At 36.5% G+C, this 23953-nt stretch overlaps 2 protein-coding genes and 3 long non-coding RNA genes across 5 annotated transcripts in view; 2 read left to right on the top strand and 3 right to left on the bottom strand.

Annotated features, from left to right (window-relative positions):
- rpl36a (ribosomal protein L36A) overlaps positions 1 to 23953 on the top strand; it is a 202980-nt gene that overhangs the window by 108488 nt on the left and 70539 nt on the right. The window lies entirely within an intron of this gene.
- On the bottom strand, positions 279 to 1189 carry LOC143748950 (uncharacterized). The gene is made up of 3 exons (XR_013206853.1): positions 1115 to 1189; positions 940 to 1030; positions 279 to 847 (listed from the first exon to the last, which is right to left on the bottom strand). It is a non-coding gene; the product is annotated as an uncharacterized LOC143748950 (long non-coding RNA).
- On the bottom strand, positions 1421 to 2066 carry LOC143748952 (uncharacterized). The gene is made up of 3 exons (XR_013206855.1): positions 1948 to 2066; positions 1673 to 1774; positions 1421 to 1547 (listed from the first exon to the last, which is right to left on the bottom strand). It is a non-coding gene; the product is annotated as an uncharacterized LOC143748952 (long non-coding RNA).
- LOC143748951 (uncharacterized) lies at positions 2258 to 6115 on the bottom strand. The gene is made up of 5 exons (XR_013206854.1): positions 6066 to 6115; positions 5636 to 5699; positions 2754 to 2900; positions 2511 to 2561; positions 2258 to 2333 (listed from the first exon to the last, which is right to left on the bottom strand). It is a non-coding gene; the product is annotated as an uncharacterized LOC143748951 (long non-coding RNA).
- LOC143748943 (uncharacterized) lies at positions 8146 to 23049 on the top strand. The gene is made up of 19 exons (XM_077241228.1): positions 8146 to 8350; positions 15178 to 15204; positions 15323 to 15622; positions 15868 to 15920; positions 16650 to 16710; positions 16928 to 17125; positions 17929 to 17955; positions 18106 to 18315; positions 18811 to 19011; positions 19134 to 19327; positions 19434 to 19470; positions 19580 to 19632; positions 19726 to 19789; positions 20006 to 20209; positions 20341 to 20534; positions 20634 to 20670; positions 20757 to 20800; positions 21015 to 21042; positions 22329 to 23049. Exons 1-17 carry the CDS (start codon positions 8185 to 8187, stop codon positions 20795 to 20797), a joined length of 2067 nt encoding a protein of 688 aa, XP_077097343.1. The 5' UTR covers positions 8146 to 8184; the 3' UTR covers positions 20798 to 20800; positions 21015 to 21042; positions 22329 to 23049.

The raw sequence follows: 23953 nt of genomic DNA, 5'->3' as shown, positions 1-23953 counted from the left end.
AAGGTTTAACAATGTATGCAATAGACATAATTGCTCAAATTATGTTAAACAAGGTTGACTTTTGCAGCCGTAAAATACCTTAATGTATCTTCGAGACAAACATTTCGCCAGATTTTCAGATTTCTCGTTTGTTCCATGCAGAAGCAAGAACAGTGAGCATGTCTGAGCGTGCTATTATTAGATAGTTGGTCAAAATAAATATATGAAAAAATGGTTAGTCATGATTCATTTATACTAGAAATAACTATATGTTAAAAGAAGTGTTTATCTAATTTTTTACCAGCTTTGGACATATATTTAGTGCAGATTGCAGCTCTCGACAAGAAGGAGTTAACTTGCTCCACCTCTTCTCCAATTGTAAGACCAACTCCCTCTTGGTTTCTTCCAGACCATTTTATCTACAAAAAAAAACAAACATAAAACAACAATGGCTGTTGAAGTGCATGTCCATACCACAAAAATATCAATAATATAAGTTATTGTAATGAAAGAATATTACCTCACAAGTCAACTCATGTGCTTTGGCATGCATAACTGATAATAGTGGGTGCATATTTAATAAAGGCTTTAGTTCTGGACAGTGTCCCACCACTCTCTTTAAGTATGGCCAGTACTTGCAGCCGACATCTGAGCAGAAGAATGACACATTTTCTTTTGAGAGGGTGTTTTGAAGGAACAGGGGATAAGCAAATATTTCGCCTCTGAACATATTTAGGCCTTTTAAAAGTCCTCCATGTCGGCACACAGCAATCTCAAGGCCTTCCTCATCGATCTTTGATGTCGACTTTTTAGCAGACTCCTTGGCTGCCTTCCATTGAGAGGAGCCACACACCCCTTTACCTGTGGCCTACAAGACATACGATTAAAATGATTATTAATATTTCAATAATGGTAGCTGGACTGGAATATAAAATATGAAAATAAGTTAAGGGTTATTACATGCTTGGTCTTTTCATGAACATATCCCACAAAGGAGGAAACATCATCATCTTTCATTATGAATGTGCCATCGATGTAGCCCTTCTCTGTCCTTAATTTTATTGAAAAAGAGAAACATGATGTAGACAGTTAAGAAGTACAATAAAATGTACAAAAGATAAAGGAAAATACATACCCATGTGCATTATGGAACCTGTACAGCTTCCTGTTACCATCCACTGAGATGGCATGCATGGACGGCCTGCAAGCGGGACATTTAAATGGCTGGACACCACAAAGCCTCTCAACCTCATGCAGGGCAAAGGTCCACTCCAGAAAGGATTTCTGGAATGTGTCTCCACAAATTTTACCACTCTGTTGAAATAACCAAACAATAACTTTAAGGAACAAACAGCATGTTAACAGTATTCCAAGGACTGCTTGACGTAAAAGACCTGGAGCAAAAAGTTTTAAGTCCAGAAAAGACCTAAAAAGGCCAACCTCATACACCATCTCAAAATTTATAGAGGCTGGCCAGTAGCCAGACTTGAGGAGATCACTGAGCCCCACTGCCCATGTTGTCCTGCAGCACGAGCACTCCAGTGATGGAAGGGTGAGATTGTACCGTCCTATAATAAAAAGTGATGTATCACAACAGCTTTAATAGTCCCAATTACAGATATTACATGCAAGCATTGAGTTCTTATATTAACCTTTATATGTTGTTTTCTTAAAGAGAAAAACTACATCTTACCATTAAAATTAAATACAATAATGGGCTTGCCACTTATCACTCTGCATGAACCTTCTGAACGGGCACAGATTTTGTCTGGCAAAAGTAGCGGAAGATATCGGACTAAAAAAGCAAAAGAATTATAATAAACTCCTTAGTGCAGGATCCATAAACAAAATAAATAAATATATAATTTAATATCTTTATTGAATATAGTTAATTATAATTTTACACTAATCTACAGCCATTTAAAATGTACAGACTGAAAAGAATGATGAGACACATGAAAAGCATACCCTGTTCAGAGAACTCAAATGTCTCAGAATGTCTCTTCACTGCAGTGGTTGGACACAATGGCTTGAAGAACCCATGGGCCATAGATTCCCTGTTATGGAGAGGTAGGTCCTGATGGACATCTCCATCACACATGCTGCACAGATACTGCCTAGGTAGACAGTCCCTGCACCGTACAATGGCCTCAGTATTTAAACAGTGTTGGCAGATGCATTCCTGAACATGTTCAGCTGCCAAAAGATTTTTAACCATGGCCTCCCTTGCAATGTGCCATCTTTCATGGCTTAGGGATTGCCGCTTTTGCCAGGTTGTGGCCAAAGACACCTCTTCAGACTGTCTTCAACACATTCGTCATCGAGGATGTGCCCCAATTCTTCAATGAGTGAGACTTGATTGAAGGGGAAACAAGAAACAGTGAAAATTCAATCAGTTTTTTATGGAGATATTGTACAAGGATCTCATTTATAAAAGAAAATGTGCAATTATGTCCAGTATGTTGCAGCTGGCAGAATTACTAAACTCTATAAACCAGCTGGCATTCCATATAACTTTAGTAAACAGTTACCAGTTTCTGCTCGATAAACAAATTCCTCTTGGATGGGCAAACTGGTGGGAGCTTTAAAAAAAGAAATGTGAATACATAATGCTGTGGGGTTCTTTATATTGGGTTCTGTATGTAAATGAGTGCACTTAAAGATCAAAACAGACTGCATACATCTTCACATTTATCCAATAGGAAGAAAATATAAATCATAACTGAAAATAACAGTACATTTAAATGATAACTGTAAATTAACAACTGTATCACCGTGTTTAGGAGGCCTTCCTTTAAGTTTTGATTTGATTGCAGTTTTTCCTCGAAGCGCCTTACAACATTCCCATTTCTGTCCCTTCGCCTCCACTTTACAGTCATAGGATGTGGCTTAGACCTCTTGACTTTATTTTTTTCCACTTTCTAAAGAGCAAATCGTATATTCTTGGAGACTTCAACATCCACCTAGAAAAACCTCAGGCTGCCGATTTCCACACCCTGCTTGCATCATTTGACCTCAAACGAGTATCTACTGTGGCTACTCACAAATCAGGTTACCAATTGGACCTTATCTACACACGCTACTGCTCTACGGACAATACACTGGTCACTCCACTGCACACCTCAGATCAATTCCTCCTCACTCTCAACCTCAACCTGCCTCAGAACACAACACACACTCCTCCACAGGTCACCTTTCGACGGAACCTACGCTCACTTTCACCCTCTCACCTATCCTCTTTGGTCTCATCCACACTTCCTCCACCTGATCAGCTCTCAACACTAGATACTAACAGTGCAACTGATACTCTTTTCTCCACTTTAACATCCTGCATGGACAACTTCTGTCCCCTTTCCTCCAGGCCAGCCCGCGCCACACCCTCTGCCCCCTGGTTATCTGATATTCTCCGCGAACATCGTACTAAACTCAGGGGTGCAGAGAGGAAGTGGCGCAAATCGAAAGATCCGAAAGACCTGGGTCTTTATCAATCCCTCCTCTCTTCCTTCTCTGCTAATATCTCTACTGCTAAAATGTCTTACTATGAAAACAAAATTTTCAATTCTTCAGACTCTCGCATGCTTTTCAAAACCTTCTCCTCTCTTCTTAACCCTCCTCCTCCATCAACCCTAACAGCTGACGATTTTGCCACATTCTTCATAGAAAAAACAACAACCATCAGCGGCCAATTTACCAATCCACAAACTGACACACACATTTTACCGACAAACGCACACATTCTACCCTCCTTCTCTCTACTTTCAGAGGCGGAAGTCTCTAAACTCCTCCTTTCCAATCGCCCTACTACCTGTCCGCTTGATCCAATCCCCACTAATCTACTTCAAGCCATTTCTTCCTCAGTTGTACCCACACTCACGCACATCATATACACCTCTCTTCACACTGGTACTTTTCCCACAGCTTTTAAGCAGGCTCGAGTAACCCCACTGCTTAAGAAACCCAATCTAAATCCAGCACATCTAACAAGTTACAGACCGGTATCTCTTCTTCCATTTGTCGCGAAAACACTTGAACGAGTTGTTTTCAACCAGATCTCCTCCTTTCTTATACAGAACAACCTCTTGGACAACAATCAGTCTGGTTTCAAGAGCGGACACTCAACTGAGACTGCCCTGCTCTCAGTAATTGAAGCTCTGAGACTGGCAAGAGCAGCTTCCAAATCCTCAGTCCTCATTCTGCTGGATCTGTCTGCTGATTTTGCCACCGTTAACCACCAGATCCTCCTGTCAATCCTAAAGATGAAGGGTATCTCGGGAACTGCACTCCAATGGTTCTAGTCTTACCTCTCAGGTAGGTCCTTTAGGGTGTCATGGAGAGGTGTGCCATCTAAGACCCAACATCTAGCTACTGGGGTGCCTCAGGGCTCAGTGCTTGGACCACTCCTCTTCTCCATCCACATGACATCACTAGGATCTGTGATTCAGAAACATGGCTTTTCCTATCATTGCTATGCTGATGACACACAACTCTACCTCTCATTCCAGCCTGACGATCCAACGGTAGCTGCTCGTATCTCAGCCTGCCTAACAGACATTTCTGGCTGGATGAAGGACCACCACCTTCAACTAAACCTTCCGAAGACAGAGCTACTTGTGGTCCCGGCCAACCCAACACTTCATCACAACTTCTCTATTCAGCTAGGCTCGTCATCCATAACGCCATCAAGGTCAGCTAGGAACCTTGGGGTTGTAATTGATGATCAGTTGAAATTCACAGACCACATTGCTAGAACTGCCCGGTCCTGCAGATTTGCCTTGCACAACATTAGGAGGATCAGGCCCTTCCTTACAGAGCATGCTACACAACTCCTTGTCCAAGCACCTGTTTTATCCAGACTGGACTATTGTAATGCTCTCCTGGCTGGTCTTCCAGCTTGCTCTGTCAAACCTCTACAATTGATCCAGAATGCTGCAGCCAGAGTAGTCTTTAATGAGCCAAAGAGAGCACACGTCACTCCTCTCCTCACTAAATTGCACTGGTTGCCAGTTGCCGCTCGCATAAAATTCAAGGCACTGACGTTTGCCTACAGAACAACCACTGGCACTGCTCCCTCTTACCTAAACTCATTACTTCAGACTTACGTGCCATCCAGAAACTTGCGCTCTGCTAGCGAATGTCGTCTTGTGGTACCATCTCAAAGAGGCACAAAATCTCTTTCTCTGACCTTTACCATGACTGTTCCCTGTTGGTGGAATGATCTGCCTAACTCAACCAGAGCTTCTGAGTCAGTAGCCACTTTCAAGAAACTGCTGAAGACGTATCTTTTTCGACAGCACTTGATTCAGTAGTACTAACACTTTCTCTTCTCTTCTCTTCTATTCTATAAAAAAAAAAAAATTGCACTAAAGTTAAACTGAGAGGGGTTATAGCACTTGCGTATTGTTGTCCTACTGTTAGTTTAACTGCTTCTATTGTTTCTCATTTGTAAGTCGCTTTGGATAAAAGCGTCTGCTAAATGAATAAATGTAAATGTAAAATGTAAATGTATATTTAACAGATTTGTAACGTAGTTTATACTTGCCTGTCATGAATAATATATTAGCCTATATAACTGTTCATCTGTAGTTTTCTTTAAATTTTTTGACAGAGAAAAATAAGTAAAATAAATCATTATTCAAGATACAATTTCTAAAGTTACCTGTATCTGACCAAGAAACACATCTCCAAGAAGAAGTGATGCTTCTAAAGAGCCTCTGGACATTCTGTTTTAACAAATGCAAAAGGGGGGGGGGGGGGGGGGGGGGGGGTTGAATAATCCACATATCTGTGATCTAAACGTAATGCCTGGTAAAGACATGTATTGTGATCTCATCATAACTTAACCAGAAAGCATATGATGCATCAATAAAAAGTCATCGTTGCGCACAACAATCTCTTACACTACATTTTATCCTAAAATATCTAATAATACATTTTTTTAAACAGACATTAATCGCCTGACAACTGTAGGGCTATGTGCATGCTCACTTAAAAGCATTGACACGCATTAGATATCGGAAGCTATTAGCACTTGCATTTACAATAATTTGGCTTAACTGAAATGTTTTATTATTTTGCTGAATACTTACATGTGTATTCTGATGATTAGATGGACGAGGCGAACTTGAGCACTGTGTATTGAGGGGGCGTGACAGTGATGAGGGCGCTGAAAATGTTTTCATTTGATTGGTTTCCAAGTGGTAGTGGGTGTTTCCTGGAGCTGCGAAGGACTAAAATTCAGGGCAAATGATGTACCTTTTTTTAATTTATCCATTTATCCATTTATTATTATTATTATTATTATTATTATTATTATTATTATTATTATTATTAAAGATAATACTTGTACTATTACAAATACAATCACAAACAAAGAAACAAAAATGCGTGTATATGAGCCAAAAAGACAAAAGCATATAGCAGAATAAATAAAGCAGACAGATATTTAACTACTAACTAGCATAAATTATTCACATTGAATTATTGAAAATTCTGCAAACATTTTGTTTCCCGGAAATGGATTGTTTAGAATTACATTGTAAAAACAATCACCCGACTATATTAATGAGCAAGCGTGTAATATTAGATGTAGTAACAATACTCGGCCCCATTAGAGATGATCAGCTATGTTTCTGTAAAAAAGAAAAAAAAGAAAAGAAAAAAAACTATTTCTGCATGCGACTTCGGCACCTGCACGAGATGAAATCGTGAATCTTCGTACGATTTAAGGGGCGGGACCTTTTTTTACAGTCTATGGGCGGGACGATGACGTTGACTATGATACATTTCTGCGTGCAATCCACACGCATTTTCCAACAATACAAGTTTAACGGGACGGTATTGCGTACCATATGAATGCGAAATGTGACTTTGGCGAGTAAATACTACGCCAAATGAAAATGAAAACTCGTGGTATAGATACGCAGTAGGAAGAGACTGGGTTGCAACGGCACTGGCGTAGCCACGGGTGTGCCAGGGTGTGCCGGTGCCACCCACAGTGGCAGCTGGCACACCTAAAATAGATGCAGAATTCTTTTTTAAAGTTTTAATAAAAACGTTTCCTAAACTTGGACTATTGTTGTTTACTTAAAATATTTGTACATTTAAAATGTATTTTAATTTTTAAATAATTATCGTTAAAAAAATATCTGCCGACATTCTGACTGCCAAGTGCCAACCAATCCGTAAACAGCCGCTGACTGGTATACGGTTGTGCTGCTGAGGCTCGCGCAGCTCGTGAGGAGAAATGGAAACAAATGAGCGCAGATCACACAAAGAAACTTAATGAACATCGAGCGGTTAAAAAATTAATGTGGAGTTTTTATATTTATAACATATGATATGATACAGTTAAGCAACATCACAGTGACCAAGAGTGGTGAATACCATCACGATTGAAAATAAATATGACACTGATTTCATATGACAGTTCAATAAACAAGTAATTAATATCAAGTCACTTACATTTTAGACACAATATTGACTGTTTTTGTTCTATTTGAGCAGCGAAAATAGTTCAAAACAAAGATAACAGCAGAACCACAGCTCAGCTCACCGGAAAACATAACCGCATTACTGAATGATTCAGCGCTTTGAACGAATCGATTGAGTCAAAGATTCAATGACCCATTAAATAACTGCCTCATACCTGAATAATTCAGCCGTTTGAACGAATCATTTGAATAAATGACTCAATAACTCACTCATTAAGACGGTCACCTGTCGCCCCCTACTGGTGGTTTAGTTTCGAGTTTAAAAGTAGGCTATCATTCTTTCCAATATGTCATATTTGTATCTTCAAAAATATTTAAAACAATCTCATAACATTATTTAATGCAGTTGTATTTTTCAGTGTAAATTAATTAATTAGATTGGTAACAGCATAGTGTCTTATTATTTCAATTGAATTTATTGATCAAATCTAAGAATTTAAAAAGAAATGAAGCATATACATTTAAACCGATTTCTGTATTTTTACTTGGAAAAGAGAATGGCCGATTTACTTGTATTTACGAAGGACAAGCACATGTAAAGCCTTAATGTTGAGCCCTGAGTTATATTTTATATACTGTAGGCCTAGTATTATGTTTATGTGACAAGCCAGTTTTACACATCAGCCCAGTCTATTCTGTAAAGTTAGTGATAAGCTGGGTCCGAGTTTTTTTGCACATTAATTTGACAATAAATGTGGCACACCCAATTTTTCTTATGCACACCCAGAGACGCTTTTCTGGCTACGCTTGTGGGTTTAACAGTTACGAAAAAGAGAAAGTGAAAGTGAAAGAATTTTTCCTCTGCGATCAGACCAGTGTGACGGGGTTTTCAGAATCAGTTCTGCGCTGCACTTCAGCTGAGGCAGAAGATTTGAAGATGGGTAAGAATGCTAACATATAGCCTAGCCTTCTAACCATACACAACATGTCAATTAACAACCGAAATCTACAAGGTAACATTTAATGAAATTTATTTTCATTTTCGTTTCATCAACTGGTGTGACGATTTTAAAATACCCTACATCTGGTACAGTTTCAAGCTGGCTAGCAGCATCAGCTAGCCTACTGAAGGTTTGGTCAGTTAGAGAAGACCGTCCTCTTTAAGCATAAATAGTCCTTCATTACTCTATCAATAGCCTCATATGTAGCTGCAATGCCTAGGCCTATGGCTATGCAGGCATATATGGCAATATGGGCTGCAAACATAGACTGTAAAAAAATATGGACGTAGTGTCCGTGACGTCACCCGTAGGTTTCTGAAGAGTGCTTTTGAAGCCTAAAGTACAAAAAAAAGTCCATCTTTAACCAGACATGGTACGACAATGGAATTCTTAATGTTAACCAGTTGCTTAATGAACAAGGTTTACTTTTAACATATCCTGAATTTCTCAATAAGTTTAAGATTCCTGTGAGGCCAAAAGAGTAGGCTATGCTATTGTTTTAGATGCTATCCCGGGCAGAGTAGTTTCACTATTACGAAATCCTGGATTATGCCCTATGAATGTTGATCGTCAAATCAGTTTTTGTTGTGACACAATATTTATTGGGGATATTAATATATTAATAGATAAATGCAGTAACAAATATATTAGAAATACTTTAAAAACAAATTTTTTGCCTTGTTCAACAGGTTTTTGGTCATCTAAATTTGAAAATATTAATTGGAAAAAGAGTATGGTCTATAACAAATAAGTTTTGCATTAATAATAAAATTAGAGAGGTTTCCTATAAAATTGTACACAGAATTTACCCTGTCAAGGAGTTACTTTCTGAACGTTTCCGTTTGAATATTGAAAACTTGTGTAAATTTTGTGGCAATGCCAAAGAATCTGTAACTCATCTCTTTTTTAATTGTATTTATTCAAAAATGTTTTGGTTGGATGTTTCAAATTTCATTTCTAAGTTGTTTGAAACATGTCTACGAATTGAACTGTTTGATGTTGTATTTTTTTTTGTGCAAGACAATATTGATTCCAAAAGTACCATGTGCTTCCTTATACAACTTTTCATATTACTTGGAAAATATCACATTCATGTGAAAAAATGGGCTAAAGCTAAGCCAAGCTTTGAACACTTTATAAATGAGATTAAACAATATGGGAATTCATTAGATAAAATTAAGAACAAAAAAGCAAGAAAGACCTATAAAGCTTTTTGTAACTTTAAACTATTGTAACTTTACCCCTGGCATGTTTTTTCTATTTGTTGTGAGTTGTATTGTCATGTACATCTTTTTGTATATTCTCTGTTGCAATAAAAAATAAATTTTAAAAAATCTAAAAATAAATAAATAAAAAATTTTGAAGCCTAAAGTAGGCGGGGCCAACCGTCGCCATCTTGGCATCGCGTCAGCTCTCGTCACTCCCGGATAAAAGAAAATGGGCAAAGAGGCGGAGCGTGGGTGGAGCTGAGGTACTAATGCTATGCTACTGGCCTCGTGCTAAAGTGACAGCTGAATGTAGAAGTAAAGCCAATAGTTAAAGTTCATGTTTTTGCCCTTCAAAATACTATAATAATTAAAAGACGTAACTAAAAGTGAGACTATGTGTATCGGGATGCATTATTATTCTGCTAGTTAAAAATGTATTATCATGCAGTAACTTACAATATTGCTCTGAGCTTGTGCATGTGACAGTGATTCATGCGCATACATGTCAGTCAGTGCGGCATCGCACGTCAAGTTCATCAAGAGCTTTATTCAGTTCAGTTGATTTTAAAATCTGATTTTGGCCGCTTCTCAATTTCTCAAATGGGTTAAACCAAAAATATTACCTCAGAAGTTCAAGTAAATGCACTAGAAATCCGCGCTCATTCAAGGGTGTGTATCTATTGCATGGACGGAGAGAAAGCACTGACACCTGCAGGATTTTCTCACGGTACTTTTTATTTAACACTTAAAAGTTTGAGAGCAACGGTACCGCATAACGAGTGTAGCCTGTACAGTATACTCCAAAAAGCAACGAAATTGTCAGACATCCATTAGTGCATGCGAGGAAAACAACTGGAAATACAACGCTGGTTGTTCTCTCCATACTCGACACCGACGGAATCCAACGGCGTGGGCAAAGGTATAATGCGTGTATTAAATTGTATGAAATAATCCCGAAAAAAGCACAAACACTGCAGAGATGGCAAGTACAGCAGCTGAGGGTGACGTTAACAGAGACAAACGTCGGCTAGCAGTTATAGCAGCCTCAATCCACCAGTCACGCAAGTGGCCACGCCCTTAATTATGCAGAACTTTAAGGCTTAATATAATTTAAACGGATGAGGTGTAAAAAAATTCACCCCCCTCACAGTTGTCATGAAGGGCAAAATTAGCTATATAGACCAAAACCACTTTTTGCTCCAGGCTGTAAACATATTTTTTTCTGCTGTAAAGTTGGGGATTTTAACATGGGGGAGATACAGATTTGACTCACTTTTGCAGCCTGCCTCAAGCGGTCAGTCGATGAATTGCAGTTTAATTCACTTCCGTGTTGGTTTCAAGAGAGAGACGGGGAGGTTGCCGCTTGGCTGCAAAGAAAGGTCTAGCCTACTTTCGATTTTCGATTAGCAATGTCAAATCGTGTAGATGAATCGTTTGACCGATTCACAAAACATGTCTGAAGGATTTGTTCACGAATCAGATTGAATTATTACGATCGTCAACAACTCAACAGTCAAAAAGTATGGAAGTAAAATAATGTCAAATGTTTTTGAAAAAAAAAGCCTGTTGAATTGCACTACTTGAAAAAAAAAATAGGCATTGCATTAACCATGCTTGCATTTTAATGCATTGTATTTTTAGGGCTTGCATTTTATGGGCTGAAATTCAACATGGTTGAATATTTAAGCTGTGAATATTTCAATTAAAACATTTAAAACACAATTCCATTATTAAAAAATCAATAATCCATATTCACCATTCATATTTCACTTCCAAAATATTCTAATTGTTTAAAAATAGAACCTATAATATTCAACAGGCAATTTTCGGTCCATTTTATTTCGGTTCGCAAATTCGCTTCCACAAATTCAGTGGTTCAAATTCGACAGTAAATTCAACATTTACGTCCAGGAACTGCAGGAAAAGCAGTAGATTGCCGAGCATAATCTCCATCTGCTGTTAGTCGACCTCACCATCAGATGGTGCAAAAGCACGTGTTGACGAAGACCAGAAAAATTAGAGCAAGTCACTCATTCATAAAACTCATTTACAGCAATGTAAGTTTATTTATGATTATTATGAGGTCTGTTTATGTTAAATTCTGTGCCTTCACGGTTACTTTTCCTGTGTAGCCTACATGCATATTTCTCTACCGTGAACGAGATCATAATGTTATTCCCCGATGCGGATATACAGATCCAATGTTACATTTTTGAGGTTGACATATATTTCTCTTGGTTGTTTAGTTGCCTTAACTTTATATTGTGGCGATGTGCTGCATGCAGGCTATTAGGGTTTCCCTCAATACTTCAGGATTCCCCTGCTGGACATATACGACGCTTAACGGAGCTTAATGGAGTATTGATGTAAAAGTCCAAACTCACAGGCAAGCAGAAGGACTCAGAATAACGCGCACAGCTGAGCGTTTCCCAGTGATAGACTGGCATAAAGATGGCTTGATGTTGGACATTCGCACATTTAGGGACCGTCTCTAAAGTGTATACGACTTTGGTATACACGTTTCTAACTTCAATAGCATTTGAATAGAACGACTTACAGTCATAAAACCAACTGTAAAGTGTTCATGTAGTGTCAGGCATAATGCGCACCCTTTGGATTTTTGATATTTATTCAAATAAATGTAAAGCTCCAGTAGGTAGCTTTTGTAAACAAATATTTGTTAAAACTGTCATTACGTCCTGAAAGTAGAATATGAGACAGATAATTGTGAAAAAAATCAAGCCCCTCTGGCTCGTCCCTGTGGTCCTACTGCCATTTGCAGAAATACACAGCTCCCGGTCAGAAACAACCAATCAGAGCCAGGACGAATGTCTTAGCAGTGTCAATCACGCTCGTGTACGCACTGATCACCCCTCTCTTGCACAGCGCGACCGCGTACCATCGTTCGTGACTCTCCAGTTCGAACTCGTTCATCCAAATGAACGAATCTTTTTTCAAGAAAAAAGATTTGTTCATTTTGAAAAAGTCTTTTTGGGAGTCATTTCGTTCATTCAACGAACGAAATGACTCGAAAAAAGATTTGTTCATTTGGATGAACGAGTTCGAACAGGATCACGAACGAACGTGCATCACAGAACAGAGCAAGGCAAGCATTTGTGCTTATAAAACTTAAAGTTTTTTATTTATTTTTGAAATGACCGATCGTTTCGCTAGATAAGACCCTTATTCATCGTCTGGTATCGTTTAAAGCCCTTTGAAGCTGCGCTGAAACTGTTATTTGGTTCTTGAAACATTTGTGTCCTATTGAAGTCCATTATATGGAGAAAAAGCCTGGAATGTTTTCATCAAAAACCTTAATTTCTTTTCGACTGAAGAAAGAAAGACATGGACATCTTGGATGACATGGGGTGAGTAAATTATCAGCAAAAGTTTTTTTTTTAAAGTGAACTAATCCTTTAACGTTATCTTAGTAGCTATTTATAATTATGGAAAGAGTGCAACCTTATAAAGTTACATGTATTGCAAAATATATAATGATTTGAGGACCAAGTTTGTAGTCAAAGTATGGGCAGGCCATAGTCAATGTAAAGCATATTGTTGATGTTTCGTCCCTATTAGTGAATGTTCCATAACTGTTTATAATCCGCCGTCATCGGTGGTCCTGCTTACTAGCCTGCGCGTTCACGGCAGGCTCCGCTGTGGGGGAGGAGCTGTGGAGGGAGGGCTGTAGTGCAGCAGAGAGCAAGGGGGTTGGACCTGTAAGTTGTGCTTCTTCAAATTTTCAGGCTAAGTCAACATTTTCTCAAAACTCCCTACTGCAGCTTTAAGTTTGCTATTGAAGTTAGAAACGTACATGCCAATGTTGTATGCAACTTTAGAGACGGTCCCTAAGCCAATTTTACATTTAGTCATTTAGCAGACGCTTTTATCCAAAGCGATTTACAGTTAAACTAACAATAGGAGGACAACAATTTGCAAGTGCTATGATCCCAGTTTAAGCTAATGCAATACACATAGGCATTTTAGGACTTGGACTTATATATATATATATATATAGAGAGAGAGAGAGAGAGAGAGAGAGAGAATAGAATAGAATAGAATAGAATAGAATAGAATAGAATAGAAAGTGTTAGTATTAATTGATCAAGTGTTGATTTTATGCCAGTATATCACGAAACGCTCAGCATGAAACTTTGCGCGTAAAGTTTATAATCTGAGTCCATCTTCTTGCCTGTAGCCTATATAGTAGCCTACAGCCTACATCCCCAATAAGGTGCAAGATTGGTCTTTCATATCACTGTATGTGTTAAGCGTTTTGTCCCAACGGAAAGGGAATCTTTGAGTATGAGGTATTGAGGGAAACCGATTATAATCCTGTTCATGGTGGAGAAAGCTGATGACATGTAGAATACACAGGGAAAGTAACAATGACGTTATTGAAATGAAACTTCATCTTTTCCGCATATAAAGTCACAGATAATCATTTTCATTTTATAAATGAATGTCTTCGTCAACAACAAGTGCTTTTGCACCATCTGATGGTGAGGTCGACTAACAACAGATGGAGATTATGCTCGGCAATCTACTGCTTTTCCTGCAGTTCCTGGACGTCAATGTTGAATTTACTGTCGAATTTGAACCACTGAATTTGTGGAAGCGACTTTGCAAAGCGAAATAAAATGGACCGAAAATTGCCTGTTGAATATTATTGGTTGTATTTTTAAACAGTTTGAATATTTTGGAAATGAAATATGAATGGTGAATATGGATTATTGGATTTTTAATAACGAAAATGTGTTTGAAATGTTTTTAATTGAAATATTCACAGCTTAAATATTCAACCATGTTGAATTTCAGCCCATAAAAATGCAAGCCCTAAAAATACAATGCATTAAAATGCAATCATGGTTAATGCAATGCCTATTTTTTTTTCAAGTAGTGCAATTCAACAGGCTTTTTATGTCAAAAACATTTGACATTATTTTACTTCCATTAAAAAGCCGGGTCTCTGCATGTGGTTTAATGTTCAGTCGACTGTTGATATTTGAAATAGTACTGTATATTGTCCACATAATATAACCCCCCAAACAGCTTTCAATATCAAACAAAGATAATTGTTTAACATCATCAAGTCCTTTATCACTGTATATTAATTTTCAATAATCAGAGATAAACCACTTAAAATAGTTTTTAACAATTCCATTTCGTATTGCATGTATTTGTTTTTATTTATTTGGTGGGTAGATGAGGGGCCTGACTGCAAACAACTAAACATTTCTGCTAAAAAAAAAAAAACTTTTGAAAAATGAGAGTTGCCTATGTCAGTTACTGTTGCAAGTTCAAATTGTTTGACTTTAAACAAATCACAGTGTGAACTGGTACCAACTATTTTGATTGTTCAATCTGTGTAACAGTGAGAGGTGCTTTTTAGAATTAGAATACTATGCATAATAAAGCATACTGAATTTGAAACTGAAATGCCAAATCAATATGCTCATATTAGAAATCAGGGCTTCACATCCCTTCTCATTACCCTTCATTGGCACTTAAAGCTTATAGCTCATTCTGTGTCACTTTGTGTGTCATGTTCCTGTTTAGGAGAAGAAATGGAAGTTGATAGCAACCGTAAGTTCTGTTAAAATGTATTTTATTTTATTTTCCTTGATAATAAAAAAATACAAATAATATGACATAAATAATAATTTATGTAAGTCCACATTTTTCTCTTTTTTTCTCAACACAGATGAGTTCAAGATAGATTTGTCTGAGGAAGCTCAATCAGGTGGCACCATTCTGTGTAAGCTGTCTCCTGAAATCAGTGCTGTTGACATGGAGATCAGGTGGTTTAAGGAGACAGACTTAGTTTGTTTCTATAAGAATAAACTGTTGATAGAGGGGGTGGGCTATGAGTGCAGACAGAGTCTACTCAAGGAAGAGCTGGAAAGAGGACATGTGTGTTTACAACTAAAGAAATTAGATGTTGGGGATTACCTGTGTCAGGTCACCAGTGGAAACAGAACACAGGAGATAACAGTAAGAATAGGTGAGTGTTTCATATAACCTCATTCTACATCAGCTCTAATCTCTCAGAATGAATTGAAATCTAGAGGATTGCAAAGTGTTGATTTGTCACTGAACTGAGAAATGAGACCTATTAATCGAATCTATTCTTAAGACCAATGTGCCAAAAAACAACAACTAATTAATAAAACATCCAATGACATTTTTTTCTGATTACTTAGATTATTATCACTTTAAATATTTCATTGTGATTTCACTGTGACTCAGCTGTGACTCATGAAGATCAGACTGTGCTGCCACAAACAACCAGTTCCGAAAAGGTAACAGAAAAATATACATTTTACTTTAAATACTTTTTTATTACAAAATTTGTATACATAAATACAGATTTCCCCCCCTAGTATTTACAAATATAAATAATTGAAAGTACATTTTGTAGTTAACTTTGCTCCAATAAGAATTATTTAAATAATTTTCTTTCCAACTGTCAGTGTAAAAAAAAAAATGTATGCAAATAATTCATAACGCAAAATCTCAAAAGCTCCACACCTTCATTCAGTGAAGATTTCTTTAATCTTGTTTTATTGATTATAATACTCGAGAGCACGTTAAGTAGAACATTGTTGTTGTCCCATTTTGTCTTCTTGGATTAGTCAAAAACATTTGCAGTTACAGCTTGACTTTCGGGTAGTACCCTTAAAGGGGCAACTTTGTACCTTATCTACACCTTAAAAGTACATATTAGTAGAGTAGTGTAATGGTACCCCATGAGCCTTTGAGGGGTAAATCAGGTACAAAGATGTACCTTTAATGGGATTGCCCCTTTGACACGATGTTGTACCCCTGAAGATAACATCATTGCACAATTTTTTCTGAGAGTGTTGGATCATCAAACCAAGTGGAATTTGATTATTCACTTGTATAGTTGTCAGATTATATTTTTACTATATTCAACAATACTTGTATCATCAACCTAAACGTTCATATGAGTATTTCACACAGTTTCTATTTAATAAAAGGTTGTTGGACAATGTTTTTCTCTTCAACAGATCGACAAAGAATGGACTGATAAGGAGAGAATAAAAATGGCAAATTCTGCTTTATCGGCAGGTAAGATCTGTTAGGACTAATATCATAATTTTTGTCAATGATCATGACAGACACAATTAACTCATTGGACTCCATCTGAAAAACAATAACAAAGGTTAAAGTAGATTAACAACCGGACACTTGATTTATTCAATACAGAATAAATCAAATGTGGTTATCTTGTATTATTAAGGATTTAATATGCTTGATTTTTTTAAACCGGCAATTGTGTGTATAGTTTTCTGTAATCTAGAAAAAATAGATGCACAGAAAGAAGATCAGAAGACAGAGAAACAGGCACAGACTGAGGAGGACAACAGTGAGGGACTAATGAAAGGGATGGAGACCAGTAAACCAGAGGAACAGGAGACCAAACCAGAAAATAAAATAACAGATCGGAAAGAGATCTGTTCAAATCAGAAATTACTGGACAATGGTGGGTGTTTATGTCACATTTATAGTTGGTCAGGATACATCTAAATAAATCATTTTTGTGTATTCCAAAGTTAAACCACTAAACAAATTAAACATAAATATCTTCCACCATGTATTTTTCCTCTTCCAAAGTCGGTGATGCAGGGGGTCTTGTGATTGGTTGACAAGCTAGCCAATCAGAAATTAGCAGCTGGGTTGTGTTGAGCGCTTAGAGAGCGCATACGGCTGGTATGAAATGAGCAAGAAAGTGAAACTTTGCACATGCGAAAGAGAACGTCTGCGCACATCCAAATACTTATTTTAAATGCAAAATTGATTTTCGTTCGCTCGAAATATTTTCTTATCTGCGAGATGAATATTGCTCCGCAAAACTCAGTTCACGCGCGTGCGAAATGCCCCTTTGCGCGCTCAAAATGTAATCTTGCGCGCGCAGAATTGTGACCGAAATCTAATCCCATACTTTTGCAGCGATTTTTGCGTGAACATATCAGTGCACACCCCAGACCACTCGGTGAGTTTCATGTCTTTGTAAACTAAAGTTTAATGCGTTTATGTGAATATTGTTCCAATGCACCTATGAAACCATTGTATAGGTGGGGGGGTGGGGGGCGCTAACACAAAAACCTACAATTCTCGGGACAGCAGAAACCTAAAATTCTCGGGACAGCAGCATGTGTCCAAATTTTAATCTTAACCGTTCGATTTCATCAGAAACGATCTTGAAACAGGGCTTTAATTGTAAAACCCCGAACTTACCCTTTAAAGCTCATTCTGTGTCACTTTGTGTGTCATGTTCCTGTTTAGGAGAAAAAATGGAAGTTGAAAGCAACAGTAAGTTCTGTTAAAATGTATTTTATTTTATTTTCCTTGATAATAAAAAAAATACAATTAATATGATATAAATATTAATTTATGTAAGTCCACATTTGTTTAAGGATTTAATATGCTTGATTTTTTTTAAATCGGGAATTGTGTGTATAGTTTTCTGTAATCTAGAAAAAATAGATGCACAGAAAGAAGATCACCAGACAGAGAAACAGGCACAGACTGAGGAGGACAACAGTGAGGGACTCCGAGTGAAAACAAGGAAAGGGAAGGAAACCAGTAAACCAGAGGAACAGGAGACCAAACCAGAAAATAAAATAACAGATCAGAAAGAGATCTGTTCAAATCAGAAATTACTGGACAATGGTGGGTGTTTATTTCACATTTACAGTTCGTCAGGATACATCTAAATAAATCATTTTTGTGTATTCCAAAGTTAAATCTTTACATGAACATGCATATCCACACGAGTAGATAACAAACAATGTTGCAATGTATCACACTTTCTAGAATGTATTTATCATATCATCTAGAAACATACTGTCCTTTTAAGAGCAATCATTTGAGTAAATGATAGAAAGGCAATGTTACAGATGTCTTCAGTCTTAGTCTTGCCACATGTTAACAGACACAGATTAGCTAGTTATGTAATGTAATCTAACGTAATGTAACAGAAACTGTAATGCTGTAATGTATGTCATAATATAAGGTTAAAAGTCTGATACACTGTACATTTGGGTGAAAATGTGGATTTGTATATGTGAAGTCAGAAAAGAAATGAACTGCATATCAATAACATGCGATTTTCTTGTCTCTTTCTTTTTTTTCTTCTTTTTTTTACTATGCTATTCAATTTTCCAGATGTCAAAGTATGCATATTTCGGACTGGAAAAACAAAAGCCGCTGATAAGGAATTTACTGCCGTACTTGAAAGCCGAATTCTGAATCTGAGGGAAGTTGGTACAGCTAAAGAGAGTAACATTATTTTGGTTTTCTGTCCTGCTGTTTCCCGAACTGGAACTGATATTGATGAAGCACTTAAAAGATTCAATGGCAATACAGGTATTTTGAGTATATTTTCACTCTATTTTAAGTAATAAATAATGTTTTTATTATTCACAATATTCTGGACATGAAGTTTTTATGCTGAGGACATTAGACAAATTTGTCTATATCGTGAACAGACTCTAAGCTGGCTGTTCTAGTGGTGCTTCATCACACGTTTGACCCAGAGAAAACAGTACCAGACACCAGCAGATGTGTCAACAGAACAGACATACTCACTCTGGACTGTCTGTTCCATGAGGATACAGGATTACTGGAGTGTCAGAAGAATTCAGAGGCATATGACAAAGCTGTGAACTGGTTAACACAGCAGGTATTTAGCAAGATGCTCCTTAAAATATGCTCTGAACAATTTAATTTTAAAATAAAAAAAAAGTGTCACTGTTTTAGCAAGCTCATGTTGTAATCGTTCTCTGCAGGGGTGTAAAGCAGGTGTCAAAATATCTCTACGTCAAAGTATGTTAAAGCAAATATAACCTATATGATTTAATCAGTATGATTTATATGTTGCTAATAATTTTACCTTATTTTCTACTGATTTTACCACAATGTTTTACAAACCCAGGTCCGGGACAAAATCAATATCAAGCAAGTGAAAGCTCACACAAATCAAATCAGGTACATTTTAAACTGTTACATTTCTCTGGTAAACATCTTATACAGTTTTTATCCAGATACTGTGACTACATTTACCATAAATTGTGTCTGTAGCTTGAAGGTGAATCACAGCAAGTGGCTAAGTGGCTGAAAACAGAGAACAACAGTTCTAGTACAGGTAAGTTTTTATTTTATGATGGATTACACAACTGCTTGTTTAGTCACACATTAAATTCTTGACTTTTTGATAATAGATGATAACTCATCTTTCAGCACACCATTTCAGAGAATGGAATTGATTTTTAAAACTGTCTTTATTATCTTGCATCCATTTTTTATGATCTTATTTGTACATTCCCCTGTTTTACTTGATTCATCCCAATTCATTTTCCAGAGGGGGTCAGATTGTTCTCCAATTTGGCTGGAAAGACAAATGACTGTGACAAGAAATTTATTGCCATTCTGAGAATGCAAATTGAGAATCTGAAGGAAGTTGGTACTGTGGGCGAGAGTGACATTATTTTGATTTTCTGTCCTATTGCTTCTCGAACTGGACCTGACATTGAAGCAGCACTGAACAAATTCAATTACTCTACAGGTTATTTGATCATCACATTATTATTATTATTATTATTATTATTTTCATTTTTAGAGTATTTTGACTCAAGGTGATACATTTAGTATTTCAGATGAATTCATCTTCAATAGATTTGTCTATATCCTGAACAGAGTCTAAGCCGGTAATTCTAGTGGTGCTTCATCACACGTTTGACCCAGAGAAAACAGTACCAGACAGCAGCAGATGTGTCAACAGGACAGACATACTCACTCTGGACTGTCTGTTCTATGAGGATACAGGATTGCTGGAGTGTCAGAAGAATTCAGAGGCATATGACAAAGCTGTGAACTGGTTAAGAGAGCAGGTATTTAACAAGATGCTTCAAAATATGAAAGCTGCACTAAAATGTTTTGAACACATTACTGCTTCCTAATTAAGCTCATGTTACAATTGTTCTCTGCAGGGAAAGAAAAAAAACATCAAAATATCTCCATATCAGAGTAGGTTAAAGTCACTTTTTAAAATCTATATTTAATCTCAAGATAATACTAACTTTTTTTCCTTTTTTGTCTCTCGTTTGATAAAGACAAATGGCCTTCCTTACCAAAAAAGCTTACACCTTGGTGACTGGTAAGAACAAATAATCTCCTACTCAATAGAGAAATTGAATGTGTACAATAATTGTGTACTAGCATATCACTATCAAATTCTAGTGTTTGTAGGTTCATGAGGAGTTGTAAAATAAAAGACTAAATTAATGATCTGTATGTTTGACTACTTTGCTAGTTGAAACAAAAAGAATGATTAACAATTTCACCTTTATTAATGTCATTCATCTCTGCAGGGGAAGAAAGAGGATGTTTCAGGAGACAGTAGGTTAAAATTACTTTCTAAAATTCAGTTTAATGTACAGTTTGTAATTATGACTTTTAATTCAAAAAACGTCACATCAATATATAACATATCTGAAATATTTCAAAATAATAAATGTTTTCTAAACTAAATATATTATGATGTAGAGCTGCAAGCCGCAATTAAGGGGCCAAGTACAGAAAAAGGAATGATGAGTTATGTAAGAATGGCTGGGAGCTTCAGTGCAACTGCAAGAATGAGTAATTAAATACATTTGTAGATTATTTTATTTGCTGAAAAATCACAAATACAATCACTTGTAATATGATTACATTGCTTATCACTTTTGACCAATAAGAGGTACTGTTGCCAAATTGATGATGTGTGGTCTGCGTAAGACAACAATAACACATACAAAGTTTGGTGTCAATTTGCCAAAGTGTTGCAGAGTTAAAGCCTCGAAATCAGCTTAGCACCACCATGCCATCACATTTTTTAATGCGTTATTTGAAAACGGTTTGATCAAAAAGCTTTTAATACATTTTTGCTGGTGTGTTCTGAAGATGATCTGAGACAATTCTCGGACCATCTAGGACGAGTTAGAAAAAGTCATGGTTTGTTTTGTTTTTTTCGGAAAATTTGAAATGGTGAAAAAATTCTATTGTGTAGTAGGGTTCAATCGAACAGTGGCGTCTCAAGGATTTTATAATAGAGGAGACACACTAATTATAGCTCTGGGGATCCTCTCCTCGGAATTTTTTTAAAAAACTACTTTAAAATGGCTGTTTTGGTTACTTTTAGACATGAAATGTAAAAAAAAAAAAGTCTAGAAAATTACATACACAGCGAGAAAATATAAATATAATTTCACTCACCAAGCCTAAAACTCGAAGAACAAAATCCATTCTTCTGTCCTTTTAAACGTCTGTGTTAAAAGAGCACAATCGGCTGGTTGATGTACAGTAACCTATATCCAACTTAGGCATGGGATTTTCCCACGGCAGATTCGGCACTTTCAGTGTAGAAGCAGTGGTGGTTCCAACTTCAGTAATATTTTATAGTGTTAGAATGGTGAAATTACAAACAAGAAATTTACATTCTGAGACATAAAATGAAATTGATAACTGGGAATTTTGTTAACATTGGGAATTTTAGCCGCCATTGCAATCGAATCGTCTTAAGCTCAAGGATCCCCATGGGGATGCTGGACAAGCAGTTTGTCCAGCATCAAAAGAACAAGCAGTTTGATGAATGTATGGATATTACATACAACAGTTGATGTTATATTTCTCTATTTGTTTTTCAGTCAAGCCTGTTGTTCTTATTTATCTCCATACTGGATCCAGATTCCAGACTCTTTTCCAAAAAGCAATACATTTGTGAAAAGTGCTTTGTGTAGATCAGATCCCTCAAGGATCAGTAAGTATAAAATCAGATACGTTAAGACAGGAAGTTGAATGACTGAGGATCAACAAACACCTGTCCTCCTGCCCACCATTCAGAAAGATGCATTCAGAAAGCTTGTGTGTATTAGTTACTTACCAAATATAGATGTATTTCAGTATGTGTGACAAGTGCTTTTAGAAGATATATGCAATCAACTAGTAGTCAGATATGGTTATTATAATATATCCTGTTCTTTCCAGTCACAGCTCCTGTGTACTAAAAAAACAGCTTTGTGGCTGACAGGAAAAAGCTTTATGATATGTTATTGTCTCAGAGATCTTCGTTTCATTGAATTACTGCATGTGCTTAAAGCTGTATGTAACCAAGTCGTATTGAAGTGCATTTAAAAACTATAAAGCTGCATAATTCACAAGTCATACTACTGCAGTTAGTAGTGCAAGCAAATAAAGAAAGTTTAATATTTTTTAAACCCCCCATTCCTTCTCTCTCTCATGCTGAGATCACCTGCAATTCCCAAAAGTTCTATATGGTTTAATGTGAACAATTATCATACAACACTATACATGTTTGGTATCATTCTTTCTTTCTTGCAATTACAAATAAACTTGTGCAAAATAGCAGCCATTTATACACTTATTTCTGACCAGGTTACAATGTAGTTCATTACTTTGTTGAACACTATTAAAAAAATCATACTGTATGTAAAACTGTGGGAACCTTTTCTAAAATCTAGCAAAGAAAATGGATCGTCGATATGATCAAAATCTCAATTTTACTTAATAGTAACAATATATATTATGTTTCACAATCCTCAATATCTGTTTTGATACCACAGCATAAACTAAATTTCAAACCCAAAGTTTATTTGTTTCTAATAAGTTTATTAAAATTAGAAAGTTTATCTAAAATTTTAAATTAGAATTAATTTAGATTAATTTGACTCTATTTCCCCTTTTTTTTATATATTTTTTTATGAACAATAAAACTAAAAGCTGAACATTTTTGTGGTGTATGATTCATTAGTACTTATTTTTCCACTCCAACATTCCAATATTTCTTCCCCACTAAAAGCTGCACGGATAAATTTGCTTACACCACAAATAGACCCATCTATGCAAAAGATTTAGAAAAAGTTCTATTCGATTCACACTTTATATCATCGCTATATAGTGTCGTATCACCCAGCCTTAACATGCAGTATTATGCTTTAAACACATTTGACAAACTAGTTGATAAAAATCAACAACCGATCAAGACTGATTGGCTAATTCTATTTTAGAATGTGTTAACTGAATGCAAATCTAAATAATGCACTATTTTAACTGTAATCAGCAAATAGAATCATGACATCCTCACCTTATTCCAGAAAAATCGCTGATGCTAAGTTGTTTAGTTCAACGCATGAATGTTGGGGCTGGGGGGAGGAGGCTTGTGTGAACTAGTTGATGCATGCATGAAACCAGTACCCTGATAAAGAGGTTGAGTGGCAAAAAGTATTTTATGGATTTTAAAAATACAAAAATA

Source organism: Siphateles boraxobius, unplaced genomic scaffold, assembly GCF_051911475.1.
Source record: "Siphateles boraxobius isolate OS27281-9 unplaced genomic scaffold, OSU_SipBor_1 24, whole genome shotgun sequence".
In the NCBI taxonomy this organism is placed as follows: domain Eukaryota; kingdom Metazoa; phylum Chordata; class Actinopteri; order Cypriniformes; family Leuciscidae; genus Siphateles; species Siphateles boraxobius.
Note: the sequence above shows the minus strand (reverse complement) of the source record. Positions and strands in the feature narration are given on the sequence as shown.

Excerpts from the sequence above, each read along its gene's own strand:
- LOC143748943 (XM_077241228.1), top strand. The coding sequence starts at position 8,185 with ATGCACACCCAGAGACGCTTTTCTGGCTACGCTTGTGGGTTTAACAGT. Across the intron at positions 19,012-19,133 it reads AAGATTCAATGGCAATACAG|ACTCTAAGCTGGCTGTTCTA; the intron begins GTATTTTGAGTA and ends TATCGTGAACAG. Across the intron at positions 19,790-20,005 it reads GAACAACAGTTCTAGTACAG|AGGGGGTCAGATTGTTCTCC; the intron begins GTAAGTTTTTAT and ends TTCATTTTCCAG.